Below are 14,523 nucleotides of genomic sequence, written 5' to 3' on the forward strand. Positions count from 1 at the left end.
TGACTTTATATGCAGTTTTAGTTTCTTTCATATCACATTGAAACCCTTCGTGTTGTGGAGTGCTTTAATCTAATTGTGCATTATTAAAATGCAAGAAAAATCATGTTGACTTTTTCAAGAAACCTGCTTTGATTGAATAGTACCCCAGGTAAGTATTCTTTGATTGGCTAGTTCCCCAGGTAAGTATTCTTTGATTGAATAGTGCCCCAGGTAAGTATTCTTTGATTGAATAGTACCCCAGGTAACAATTATTTGATTGGATAGTGCCACAGGTAAGTATTCTTTGATTGGCTAGTGCCCCAGGTAATTATTCTTAGAAAGAAAAAAAAATATGAGAGGGTTTTTGATATGTAACATTGCACTCCACTACCTTGTCGATATGTAACAAGCATACAATGAACTGTAGGCAACACTTTGTTTGTACAACTATGCCGGTCGACAGACTGTCTTTGATAGAGTGGCTGTATAGGCTCAGGAGAAGAAGACATCCTAGTGACTTCGGTGCATGAGCAGAGAGTCTTTGAGCAAATGGTGAATACAGTATCAATACATACACAAGGGTTGGTGACTATGCGTCAGTAAGGTCTTTGATATGTGATAGATTTGAGCATTAACGCTGAAGATAGGTTTTGGTTGCAGTGAGCACCATAAGGAATACATTCAGCACTGCAACACGTCTTAAAAGCACGAGAACGCATTCTGAAACAAGCGGTAGATCACAACCTACTGTACATGGTGTATTCTCAAGAGAAGAGATTCCATCCCAGTGCATATTGCTAGAATAATAACGTAACACAAGTTGGATGTGTTCAGATGCATACCATTCTGCATTTAAAAAGATGGTGGCGTATCGAATATGAATACAAAACACAGTAACATTTAAGGACTGCCATAACGGGCAAAAGTTTACCTCATGAGTTAGTGTGTTGTCTGTCCTTCCACAATTAAAAAAAAATCTAATTAGGCGAGCAACCAAAGTGGATCTCCTTAGAATACTGTATACAAAATATTTCTAGATATTATGCAAAACTGGGGTGGGCCTTTTATCTAAAGGATTTTTTTTTTTTTATATGCTGCATTGCTAGTCACCATGGCCAATCTGATCTGAGGAAAACGGCAATCCAAGGCATGCTTCACTTATGTGTAGAATTATATGTGAAGCAACAACGGTATGAATGCAGTATGAGTAAATGGCAACATGGTCTGAGGGACACTTTGAAAATAAAACACATTCAGCCCATGGCTTTTACCACATTCAAGAGAAGCGAATACATCAGTTTGTGATATTTGAGCCAAGGTAGCTGCTATGCTAGTGCTCTATTTCTCTGTGAAAAGCAAGGATATAAAATAATCTGTCGAAAAGTGCTTTCAGATTTCAATAAAAACAACATTCTCCTGTTCTCGTGGGAAATTAAATGGACTTGACTCAACTTGATTCGTCCAATTGTTACCGTTACTCCTCTGAAGCCCAGAAAAACCAGGATGTCATCTGCAAGTCAAAACCAGACAGATATGCGACTATTATGACACCATCATTACGTACATCGGACTCTCCAATAAGGATATTACATATTCATGGATTCCCATGTGTAAGTGTTCATCACAGACAAGAGCGTTTTTTCAAATGTGTTTCCTTATTCTGAAACTTGCTTATGCTGCCCATTTCTCTGCATTCAATGCCATTATGTTTCTATCCTGCATCGTTAAAAGGAAAATATCACTAAGAAAACTGTTTTAGTATTCGTTTCATTACGCCACATTTGATACATTCCCAAAATGTTTTGTATTTCCGCGATCAAGTTTTCAAGATCTAGAACTGTCAAAACACAGTATGATGCGTTTTTCATCGTATGATTTGTCCTAACTAAAAACGTATCAACCCCTACAAAAATGTCCATTAATTATAATCCACACAATTCACATTTCCTGTTGCTACAGGATTATTTTCCTGCTGTGGTCAAATTAAGATCCTACATCTGTACATGCAAAGCTCCCAGCAGCATTGAGCAGCATTGTGATTTTTTTGTTGAGTTTCGCTTCAGAGAGCTTTAGTTCCTGGCAGTGATGAGTGACCACTTCAGGACCATGCTCCACGTTTATAAAACGTAGAACTTTATTAATAAAAATACTGCCACAGTAGCTGAAGGCATAGAAAATGAATAGCAAGATCTGATAGGCTAATACTATAAGTGTAGAGCACTCCAATAACAAACATTGCACACATCCCTCTGTACCGACAACGAGACAAAATAACACGTTTCAATACACAAAAGCACATGATTTTCACAGTGACATACAAAAAAACAACAACATTGCTTTCCCTTTTTTTGACCACACTTGAGTATGGAAGCATTTTCCTGTTGCTCTTGAGTGACTTGGATGAGTTGAGTGGGTCCTCTCGTTTCATGGCTGGTCTGAGGTGTTTCCATGGTTTCCACTGATGTCATGGTTGTCCTCTGTTTTTCAGCCTGTAGTTCTCTAAGGTTGGAGGGTGGAGTGGAGGGGGTCCTAACAGCTGGACAGCTGACGGCCAAGGGGGAGGCTAGGTCTAGCAGCTAGACAGCTGACGGTCAAGGGGGGGGGGCTAGGTCTAGCAGCTAGACAGCTGACGGTCAAGGAGGGGGGGCTAGGTCTAGCAGCTAGACAGCTGACGGTCAAGGAGGGGGGGGCTAGGTCTAGCAGCTAGACAGCTGACGGTCAAGGGGGGGGCTAGGTCTAGCAGCTAGACAGCTGACGGTCAAGGGGGGGGCTAGGTCTAGCAGCTAGACAGCTGACGGTCAAGGAGGGGGGGGCTAGGTCTAGCAGCTAGACAGCTGACGGTCAAGGAGGGGGGGCTAGGTCTAGCAGCTAGACAGTTGATGGTCAAGGAGGGGGGGCTAGGTCTAGCAGCTAGACAGCTGACGGTCAAGGGGGGGGGCTAGGTCTAGCAGCTAGACAGTTGACGGTCAAGGAGGGGGGGGGCTAGGTCTAGCAGCTAGACAGCTGACAGTCAAGGAGGGGGGGCTAGGTCTAGCAGCTAGACAGCTGACGGTCAAGGAGGGGGGGCTAGGTCTAGTAGCTAGACAGCTGACGGTCAAGGAGGGGGGGGCTAGGTCTAGCAGCTAGACAGCTGACGGTCAAGGAGGGGGGGCTAGGTCTAGCAGCTAGACAGCTGACGGTCAAGGGGGGGGGGGCTAGGTCTAGTAGCTAGACAGCTGACGGTCAAGGAGGGGGGGCTAGGTCTAGCAGCTAGACAGCTGACGGCCAAGGAGGGGGGGCTAGGTCTAGCAGCTAGACAGCTGATGGTCAAGCAGGGGGCTAGGTCTAGCAGCTAGACAGCTGACGGTCAAGGAGGGGGGGGGCTAGGTCTAGCAGCTAGACAGCTGACGGTCAAGGAGGGGGGGCTAGGTCTAGCAGCTAGACAGCTGACGGTCAAGGGGGGGGGGCTAGGTCTAGCAGCTAGACAGCTGACGGTCAAGGAGGGGGGGGCTAGGTCTAGCAGCTAGACAGCTGACGGTCAAGGGGGGGGGGCTAGGTCTAGCAGCTAGACAGCTGACGGTCAAGGGGGGGGGGCTAGGTCTAGCAGCTAGACAGCTGACGGTCAAGGAGGGGGGGGCTAGGTCTAGCAGCTAGACAGCTGACGGTCAAGGAGGGGGGGCTAGGTCTAGCAGCTAGACAGCTGACGGTCAAGGGGGGGGGGGGCTAGGTCTAGCAGCTAGACAGCTGACGGTCAAGGAGGGGGGGGGCTAGGTCTAGCAGCTAGACAGTTGACGGTCAAGGAGGGGGGGCTAGGTCTAGCAGCTAGACAGTTGATGGTCAAGGAGGGGGGGCTAGGTCTAGCAGCTAGACAGCTGACGGTCAAGGAGGGGGGGCTAGGTCTAGCAGCTAGACAGCTGACGGTCAAGGAGGGGGGGGCTAGGTCTAGCAGCTAGACAGCTGACGGTCAAGGAGGGGGGGCTAGGTCTAGCAGCTAGACAGCTGACGGTCAAGGGGGGGGGGGCTAGGTCTAGCAGCTAGACAGTTGACGGTCAAGGAATGGGGGGGCTAGGTCTAGAAGCTAGACAGTTGATGGTCAAGGAGGGGGGGCTAGGTCTAGCAGCTAGACAGCTGACGGTCAAGGAGGGGGGGCTAGGTCTAGCAGCTAGACAGCTGACGGTCAAGGAGGGGGGGCTAGGTCTAGCAGCTAGACAGCTGACGGTCAAGGGGGGGGGGGGGCTAGGTCTAGCAGCTAGACAGCTGACGGTCAAGGAGGGGGGGGCTAGGTCTAGCAGCTAGACAGCTGACGGTCAAGGAGGGGGGGGCTAGGTCTAGCAGCTAGACAGCTGACGGTCAAGGGGGGGGGGGGCTAGGTCTAGCAGCTAGACAGCTGACGGTCAAGGAGGGGGGGGGGCTAGGTCTAGCAGCTAGACAGTTGACGGTCAAGGAGGGGGGGGCTAGGTCTAGCAGCTAGACAGTTGATGGTCAAGGAGGGGGGGCTAGGTCTAGCAGCTAGACAGCTGACGGTCAAGGAGGGGGGGCTAGGTCTAGCAGCTAGACAGTTGATGGTCAAGGAGGGGGGGCTAGGTCTAGCAGCTAGACAGTTGATGGTCAAGGAGGGGGGGCTAGGTCTAGCAGCTAGACAGTTGATGGTCAAGGAGGGGGGGCTAGGTCTAGCAGCTAGACAGCTGACGGTCAAGGAGGGGGGGCTAGGTCTAGCAGCTAGACAGCTGACGGTCAAGGAGGGGGGGGGCTAGGTCTAGCAGCTAGACAGCTGACGGTCAAGGGGGGGGGGCTAGGTCTAGCAGCTAGACAGCCGACGGTAAAAGTAGATGTAGCCCAAGTCTTTTGGAGGCCTTTCTGACAAACACACTTTATGGTCATTGAAGATCACCCATCTGACGTAGGAGGGAGAATATAGCATAGGTAACACATTGTGTTAAAACCTCATCTTATACGTTTCGTTTCGTCTTGATTTCTACATGCCATATTGTAGATTACTGATTACAAAATGATCTAATCAGTCTCTTAGGACAGCGTTTCCAATCTGGTCTGTGAGGATCACTGGTCGATCAAAGATAATACTTGATTGACTCCAAATATAGCAAACGTGATTCAACTCGTCAACTAATGATCATGCCCTTGATTAGTTGAATCAGGAGTGCTAGTGTTGGAATAGATCAAATGTGATGGGCATTGCAACGGCTGGTGGTCCCAAAGGACTAGTTCGGAAAACAGTCCGTTTAAATCATTCATTTGAAATCCTTCATTGTGAAAGAGATTGTGGTTTAAAATCATCTAGCAGAGATCAATGGAGAGTGTGTAAACTGTGACAGACTTACCTTCCTTCCTTTTTGATATGACATACATAACGACCAGACATCGTGGACGCTCCCATGTGGCTGATGAAAGCAAAAAGCTCGTAACCTGTGAAACAGGAAGTCAAACCAATCAACTACAACTCCCTTGTCAACAGAACAGATGCATTTTGCCTACATTATAGCCATAAGGAGTAGCTTGTAAAACTGGCTCATAAAACACAACTATCATTTTCAGCAACTATCTGATCCTATCTCTAATGTTATGGGATGTGTTTAATCCTCACCTGATCCTATCTCTAGTGTTATGGGATGTGTTTAATCCTCACCTGATCCTATCTCTAGTGTTATGGGATGTGTTTAATCCTCACCTGATCCTATCTCTAGTGTTATGGGATGTGTTTAATCCTCACCTGATCCTATCCCTAGTGTTATGGGATGTGTTTAATCCTCACCTGATCCTATCTCTAGTGTTCTGGGATGTGTTTAATCCTCATCTGATCCTATCTCTAGTGTTATGGGATGTCTTTAATCCTCACCTGATCCTATCCCTAGTGTTATGGGATGTCTTTAATCCTCACCTGATCCTATCTCTAGTGTTATGGGATGTGTTTAATCCTCACCTGATCCTATCTCTAGTGTTATGGGATGTGTTTAATCCTCACCTGATCCTATCTCTAGTGTTATGGGATGTGTTTAATCCTCACCTGATCCTATCCCTAGTGTTATGGGATGTCTTTAATCCTCACCTGATCCTATCCCTAGTGTTATGGGATGTCTTTAATCCTCACATGATCCTATCTCTAGTGTTATGGGATGTGTTTAATCCTCACCTGATCCTATCCCTAGTGTTATGGGATGTCTTTAATCCTCACCTGATCCTATCCCTAGTGTTGTGGGATGTGTTTAATCCTCACCTGATCCTATCTCTAGTGTTATGGGATGTCTTTAATCCTCACCTGATCCTATCTCTAGTGTTATGGGATGTCTTTAATCCTCATCTGATTTTATCTCTAGTGTTATGGGATGTCTTTCTTACCTTGAAAGCATGCAGATGGTAGTTGGAGAGACTGTGGTCCATGATTTCTATTTGCGAGTTCAAAATAAAAAATGCTGAGACCCTGCATAGCATGAGTCTCCTCAAACATGCTATGAATTTACATGTTCAGTTGAATTAAAATCGTAAACAAAAAATGTGATGAAAGAACAGTGCGCTTACCTTCCTTTTACAGAATGGTGTTAGAATGGAAGCGAAAGATTAGCACTTCACAATTGGAACATTCACTTTGTATTCAAACCAGCTACATATATTTTAGATCCAGGTCCATCTGACACATCTCTATGTGTGGAACTCTTCTCCTTTTGTCATTGGACTCATAATGGTTATGGACAGGACTTGGGGAGAGTGGGGCTGATCTTAGATCAGTGTATGAGGTCAGAGGTCATGCAGAGTCACTCACGTCCGGGTCCGTCTTTGATCCGGGGGCCCGATGCATCCTGGTCTGGGGACAGCGTGGAGTGGCTGTTCGTGTTTGCGTTGGAGAAGGTGTTGTCGTTGGGCTCCATGATGTCAGACATGTCCAAAAGGTCCTCGCTAGCCTCCTCCTCCTCCTCCCTCTCCGGATGGGTGAAGATCCAGTCCAGAGCCCTCTCCAAGTTGTTGTTCTGAAACAACACATGTTATTTCACAGACCTATTTCAGCTGGTGTTTACTGGTAATAAGTAGTACTTGCTGGTATTGATAAACAATTCAACACAAATGACAACCAACTTGCTTGTTTCAAAGAAAATAAAAAGTCATAATTGGTACCAAAAAAAAGGTTTCCAAAAGTGTTCTTCGACTAGCCCCATAGGAGAACCCTGTTTGGTTCCAGGTAGAACCCTTTTTGGTTCCGGGTAGAACCCTCTGTGTAAAGGGTTCTACCTGGAATCAAAAGGGTTCTACATGTAACCAAACAGAGTTATTCAAAAGGTTATCCTATGGGGACAGCCGAAGAACCATATTAGGTTCTAGATAGCACCTTTTTTTCTAAGAGTGTATGCTAAATTGTCATGTAATTACCATTTTCATTACTGTATCTGATAATCAGTGGCCTTGTGTTATAGACATACAGTAGAATATGTTTTCCTGTCTCCCCTCAATCTTCTCTCAAACTCTCAGAAAATTGACAATTGTGACTGGCATGCTTCACCAGTATGTAACAGGATTGACTGGCATGATTCACCAGTATGTAACAGGATTGACAGTTACAAAACCAAAATGTAACAAGATTGGTGACATCAAAATAAATAATCCAACACAACTGTCATTCTCATTCTCCATGTATGGTCAATTCCCTCAATTAGCCTCAGCCTTTAATCCAAAATAGAGGCGTGATTCATTCACCACAGACGCCAGTGCTGAGATCACATGGGGGGGTCTGATGCTGCCTGCTTTTACTGGCCATGCCCAGACAGGCAGACAGACAGACAGACAGGTCAGTGAGGTCGAACACTTCCTGCCTGCTCACTCAGATATTATGATACGATATTATTAGAAGACCCTCTGCTGTTTCACAGCCCTACTCCACTCACAAGGACCCTGGGCTTTTTTATGAGAAAAGTCTGGAAGGCAAGGGGTTTAGGGGTGTTAGGGACGGTAAACAAGGAAATCAGGGGGTCTGTTTTATGCTGACAGGGCAGGTGACAAAAAGAAACAGAACCACTATAATGGAATTCTACTGGTATATATATCGTGGTGATATACAATTCATAACGTAATTGAATAAATTAGTTGTTTCCTGGCTTAAATGAAAAAAGGTACATTTAAGGAACACACAAGCAAACGCATCAAAATGACTGTGCTATAGTTGCACGTATGACATGCACCGATCTGACTCATAGAACTGAAAAGATGACAGCGCATAGCTAGACTCATTGCTCTATTTGTAAACAGAATGTAGAACAGGGATCTCGGAGCCACCAAGGACATGAAGGGGTTATTAAAATGGCTATCAGCCAACAAGCTGGCCAGTCAAGTTGTTTATAGCTCAGGGAGCAGGATTGTCAGGTTCTCCTGACTCCAGCACGGTTCGGTACTATAGAAAGCAACTCCCCATCATTCCTACAGCATATCAATGGCACTATTTCTGGCCATGATGTGTCTAAAATAGAAATAGCAAGGCCAAAATCAGACGGAGAAATAGAATATATTGGTTAAACAATGTGTGGGAAATTAAACTACCTAAAACATGATAAAGCCCTCCCTTTCAATTCTTTACATCTTTTGATACTGTTTATTGTCCATACTCCTGAATACAATACATACACCTCTACATTATGCCAACTCACATTTGAACAAGCTTCATTAAAAACGACCGAAGCACTACTGCCTACTGAATGCATCTTGGGCCACGACAATATGTTTGTGTGGTTTTCACCAGAGTGAGTGTGTGAGCAGCAGGAGAAGAAAGAGAACCACTGACCGTGGCTTTGAGGGCTTGGACGGTGTGGCGGCGGGGGAAGCCCATGGACGTGAGGATGGCGATGCTCTCCTCTGGAGGCTGGTTGTCCAGGGGGGTGGCAGCCAGGCCCAGGCTGGCCATGGAGGGGCCTGGCTCCATGAAGGAGGGCAGGGCCAGGGGCTCAGCAAAGTCTGGAGAAGAGGACAGAGAGAGAGAGGTCAATGAGTGTCAGATTTGGTAAAAAAATTGGTAATTGCTAATTTGGTACGTCAGGCTTATTTTTCTTTGAATATAGGTTTCGCAATGGTTAGGATGTTTTATGAATAAACTTGTATAGGTGGACTTACGTGGCATTTCTGCAACTTTTATTAAAAACGACTACATATCAGAGTTGTGTCTGTTGTTCACAGGCTCATCTGACCTCTCATTGGCTAGAATGGTCCCACCTGACCTCGCCTCCTTCCGCCGACCTTCCATCTATAGATCATCTTTGATCCTAATAAGTAAATCGCCTATTCAAACAAAGGCCAAATCAGGAAGAGCACCCTGGTCGATCAGTTAAAGGACTGTTGATATGATTATAACAGAAATAACACAGGGTACAGAAAAAGACAGGTGGAGGAGGAGAGTTTACAGTCAGAAAACGACTGCGCCAGTAAATCTCGGAGAACATTAATACTGAGGTCATAATAATGCCGCATATCAGGCTGGCTGATGCCTCATGCATATTCAAAAGCAATTCGACACAAGCAGTTAAGGATATAGGACTAAAACAGTTAACGATTTAAGAAGGTGGAAGAAAGAAAAAAAACAGGTGGCAGCTTTAAAAAGTTACAATACAACACCGTCTTTGCAAGATGTCAGTTCTCTATAAACATGTTATACCCTAGTTTGAACCAGTTGAGGCCCAATTAATTTACATAGTTATCACACACCTATGCAAGTTGACTGTGTGCTCTCAACCACATACATATAAATAGACCATTATTAAACAAACCCACAAACACGTGTACATTCCCACACGTGTACTGTGCATGCATAAACACACTCAATATTTCTAATATTTTGAAGGAAAATCATCGTGTCTTGTAAATATGTCTCTGGCATGTTCCTGTGGAAAGCATTTTTATTTAGAATTTCTTCAAAACAGAATGTCAATTAGCAGAACTTAAACAAACAAATGGACACAGCTACGCACACACAAGTAATGAAGCCTGAAAAAAACACGCACTGAATGTTGTGTTTTTCTGTCTTAAGGTAAACCCCTTGTTTTACCAAAGGATAACTTGTTATTTACTTGAACAGTGTCATTTCACGATTTGAGGATTGCTAATTAAGGTGTCATTTATGTGAGAAAGGTTGTCGTTGCTGTGACAGGCCCATGGTAATGCGACATTCACAGCTAGGTGGGGAAACCTAACTAGTCGCAGGAATATTAATTTACCCCATCATACAAATCTGGAGGGAACTATTTACTCATCTTTTGACAGCTTTCTGGGAATTGGTGTAATGTAATGAGGAAGGGACAAACTAGTCACACAAAAGTGTCATCAGGAAGTAAATATGAAAATAGGAATTTAAGTCATGGATAGCTTTTTTAATATATATATATATCATTTTTTTTCAACCCACTTCAAAAACAAAATGTTAGGTAAATAAGCATTCTTCATGCACACAGGATGATTATTTCCCAGAGGCGGGAGGAAAACCTTTTGGTCCAGTGGTGATTATGTCAATTATTATTGGTGATATGGAGATTAGATTAATCTCTGTCTGTTTTCTCCCCCGAAATCAAAGGTTAACCTCCCCTTTAAGACCTCACAGGTTTAAAACAACTTATCAAATCCTAAAATATGCTTTCATGATCAACAGTAAGTATACCTGGCAGAGTAGGGATGAACTATCCATTATTAGAAGTAACAATAATATCTCTCCATGCTAAACAAGGAAGTAAAGGAAGTGAGAGTTGTGATAGGTCAAACAGCTCGAGGAGTGTGTTGGTAAACAACTATCCCCACAGCTTTCATTACCGTTGCGCCTGCTAGAAATAAAATGGACATTTCTTCTCTTCCAACTGTCTATGTCAAGTTTCCAAAACTTGTGTCCTTTTGTCTTGTGACCTATCTTACTTTTAAGCAGAATACAATTACCTGATCGCTTTAGTATTGGACATTAAAACAATCTCTTTACATTGTTTGTATGAGCAACAAATAGAGTTACAGCATGTAGTTATGAATTACCCATGGAGAATTCTACAACGATATTAGTCCTTAAGGAGCCAGAGCATCAGGGTGACAAAGTATTCCCTGACGCACGCACGCACGCGCGGGCAATCCCTCTGGCACACTGGCCTGTCTCCTGCTCTGACGCACGCACGCATGCACAATCCCTCTGGCACACTGGCCTGTCTCCTGCTCTGACGCACGCACACACACACAATCTGTTTATATACCCTACATTACTCATCTCATATGTATATACTGTACTCTATACCATCTACTGCATCTTGCCTATGCCGTTCTGTACCATCACTCATTCATATATCTTTATGTACATATTCTTCATCCCTTTACACTTGTGTGTAAAAGGTAGTAGTTGTGGAATTGTTAAGTTAGATTACTCGTTGGTTATTACTGCATTGTTGGAACTAGAAGCACAAGCATTTCGCTACACTCGCATTAACATCTGCTAACCATGTGTATGTGACAAATAAAATTTGATTTGATTTGACAATCCCTCTGGCACACTGGCCTGTCTCCTGCTCTGACGCACACACGCACGCACGCACAATCCCTCTGGCACACTGGCCTGTCTCCTGCTCTGACACACGCACGCACACGCACACACACACACGCACAATCCCTCTGGCACACTGGCCTGTCTCCTGCTCTGACACACGCACGCACACGCACACACACACACGCACAATCCCTCTGGCACACTGGCCTGTCTCCTGCTCTGACACACATGTAATTTCAGTGATGTTTCAGTGCGTGCACTGCACACGACCACCATATTCAGAAGAGGCTGGGCAATCGGGCTAGATTAACATCCATGTGATACGATCTGTCTGTGTGTGATGGTCTCCTAGCTCTTACCAGGCTCCTCCATGTGGGCTATGATCCAGTTGAAGGCCATTTCAGGGCCCATGTTCCCTGTGTAGTAAACGGCCTTCCGACAGGCCTCCAGAGGGAAGCCCATCTCCGCCAGCTGCATAGCCGCCGACTCGTCTATATCTGGGGCTGAGGACAATAAAAAAAGCAACCACTATCTTAGCCAGAGCTTATTAATCAAAAACTCCCTGACAACAAACAACCTGCTCCACAAAAAAAGTTGTATTTTTTTGCGAGTAGGCAAGTTACAAGGAGGTTGCATCAGCTGTTGGGTTTGCGTCGTCAGGCTTATATCATCATTACTACAGAACTCAGAATAACAGTTGTTCCCTTATATCGTCATTACTGCAGAACTCAGAATAACAGTTGTTCCCTTATATCGTCATTACTGCAGAACTCAGAATAACAGTTGTTCCCTTATATCGTCATTACTACAGAACTCAGAATAACAGTTATTCCCTTATATCGTCATTACTACAGAACTCAGTATTACAGTTGTTCCCTTATATCGTCATTACTGCAGAACTCAGAATAACAGTTGTTCCCTTATATCGTCATTACTACAGAACTCAGAATAACAGTTATTCCCTTATATCGTCATTACTACAGAACTCAGTATTACAGTTGTTCCCTTATATCGTCATTACTGCAGAACTCAGAATAACAGTTGTTCCCTTATATCGTCATTACTGCAGAACTCAGAATAACAGTTGTTCCCTTATATCGTCATTACTACAGAACTCAGAATAACAGTTATTCCCTTATATCGTCATTACTACAGAACTCAGTATTACAGTTGTTCCCTTATATCGTCATTACTGCAGAACTCAGAATAACAGTTATTCCCTTATATCGTCATTACTGCAGAACTCAGAATAACAGTTATTCCCTTATATCGTCATTACTACAGAACTCAGAATAACAGTTATTCCCTTATATCGTCATTACTGCAGAACTCAGAATAACAGGTGTTCCCTTATATCGTCATTACTGCAGAACTCAGAATAACAGTTATTCCCTAGTTGTAAATCTTTGTTTGGGGTTAGATACTATATATATAAGGGTATGATAGAATACTTACAATCTGAGGAGTTCATTGAGTCATCTGAAAAGTAAAGTGAAGAAGAAGTGATTATTTTCAAGGTACAACATAAATATGTATTTTTGACTAGCTAAATCCAACAGTGTAGATACAGCCTCAAACCTATTAGATTAATTCTCTCAATATGTGGTTAGGGGGAGAAAAAAAATCTAACATGGACCTAAGCAGCATCCTTACAATTCAGGTCACACTTCAGTTTTAATAACAAATGTTGTTCCACTGAAAACAAGTATTGACTATTATAGCTCAAAGGCGGTAAACTTATTTGTACAGTTTTTTTTCTTCTATTAAAAACTGATGTACCGTATGGTAAATCAATGTTCAATCCGTAAAGCCAATTGATGGGAAATGATGCATTTCGAGGTTTAAAACAAGAAACTCGCAAATCAATCAGAAGTCCTTAGGCGTTGTCCCGAGACAGAAATGTAATGAATATCTATTGCTACAGGTCCAGGGACATGGGCTGGTGTTTAATATATGATTTTTGAAGCTGCTCTGACAAAGGCTACATAAATCCCCAAAAGCCTTATAAACAACATTGTGAATCATTATTTGCATTATGTAGGTAGGACGGTCGGGAACCCTCCCTCAAAGATAGGATATAAGATAGTCAAGAAAACAAATCTCCAACTGCTTTGTTAAGTTTTCAGCAACAGTCCATAAGACGAGATCTCATATGAAAGTTTTCAAAAATCACTCCACTGAAAACCACCGAGGGTCCCCTTGGGCATTACCCCCAAAAAGCAACACTTTAGGTAGGGGGAAGACAATCATTTGGTTATACTCGTTTGTTGAAATAAAAGAGTTTTAACTTTTAAAACCTGTCACAGTTTAAAATCAGTTGAGCTGACAGTTTTAAGTCATCAATCTAGCAAGAGGGCAATATTTTATGAATGTAATAGTGTCCTCCCTCTAGAAAGCTATGACCTTTGGCTTTCACCTGGAATTGTTTATTTATGTCTGAGAAAACAACTTTTCAACCCATATGATCTAGTACACAAGAAAAGTATAATAAAATATATACAGATATGATGTTATGATAAAAAAAAAAAAAAACATTGTTAATGAATAAACTTTTTCATTCTTTATAATATGTCCATATATAGTTAAAATCTGTTTTAGGAACATCTACCCAAGATATTTCACCTTCAGGTCGTCAGGAGGACCATGCCTCAGGACGACCTGACATGATGACTCCTTGCTGTCCCCAGTCCACCTGGCCGTGCTGCTGCTCCAGTTTCAACTGTTCTGCCTGCGGCTATGGAACCCTGACCTGTTCACCGGACGTGCTACCTGTCCCAGACCTGCTGTTTTCAACTCTCTAGAGACCGCAGGAGCGGTAGAGATACTCTTAATGACCGGCTATGAAAAGCCAACTGACATTTACTTCTGAGGTGCTGCACACTCGACAACTACTGTGATTATTATTATTTGACCATGCTGGTCATTTATGAACATTTGAACATCTTGGCCATGTTCTGTTATAATCTCCACCCGGCACAGCCAGAAGAGGACTGACCACCCCTCATAGCCTGGTTCCTCTCTAGGTTTCTTCCTAGGTTTTGGTCTTTCTAGGGAGCTTTTCCTAGCCA

At 43.7% G+C, this 14,523-nt stretch overlaps 1 protein-coding gene across 3 annotated transcripts in view; it reads right to left on the reverse strand.

The window, feature by feature from the left end:
- Window positions 1-4,401: 4,401 nt before the first annotated feature.
- The window catches only part of LOC139539472 (ubiquitin carboxyl-terminal hydrolase 13-like), a 46,162-nt gene continuing 36,040 nt past the window's right edge, over window positions 4,402-14,523 (reverse strand). Inside the window, exons 14-19 of one of the 3 annotated variants that reach the window (XM_071342448.1) lie at window positions 12,911-12,934; window positions 11,815-11,958; window positions 8,738-8,907; window positions 6,734-6,938; window positions 5,298-5,382; window positions 4,402-4,853 (exon numbers count right to left, since the gene is read on the reverse strand). In XM_071342448.1, the coding sequence (XP_071198549.1) occupies window positions 4,757-4,853; window positions 5,298-5,382; window positions 6,734-6,938; window positions 8,738-8,907; window positions 11,815-11,958; window positions 12,911-12,934 (725 nt within the window). In that variant the 3' untranslated portion in view covers window positions 4,402-4,756. The remainder of the gene's footprint in view (window positions 4,854-5,297; window positions 5,383-6,733; window positions 6,939-8,737; window positions 8,908-11,814; window positions 11,959-12,910; window positions 12,935-14,523) is intronic. The other 2 variants (XM_071342447.1, XM_071342446.1) reach the window with 2 other exon arrangements.

This window comes from Salvelinus alpinus, chromosome 15 (genome assembly GCF_045679555.1).
Source record: "Salvelinus alpinus chromosome 15, SLU_Salpinus.1, whole genome shotgun sequence".
Classification (NCBI taxonomy): Eukaryota; Metazoa; Chordata; class Actinopteri; order Salmoniformes; family Salmonidae; genus Salvelinus; species Salvelinus alpinus.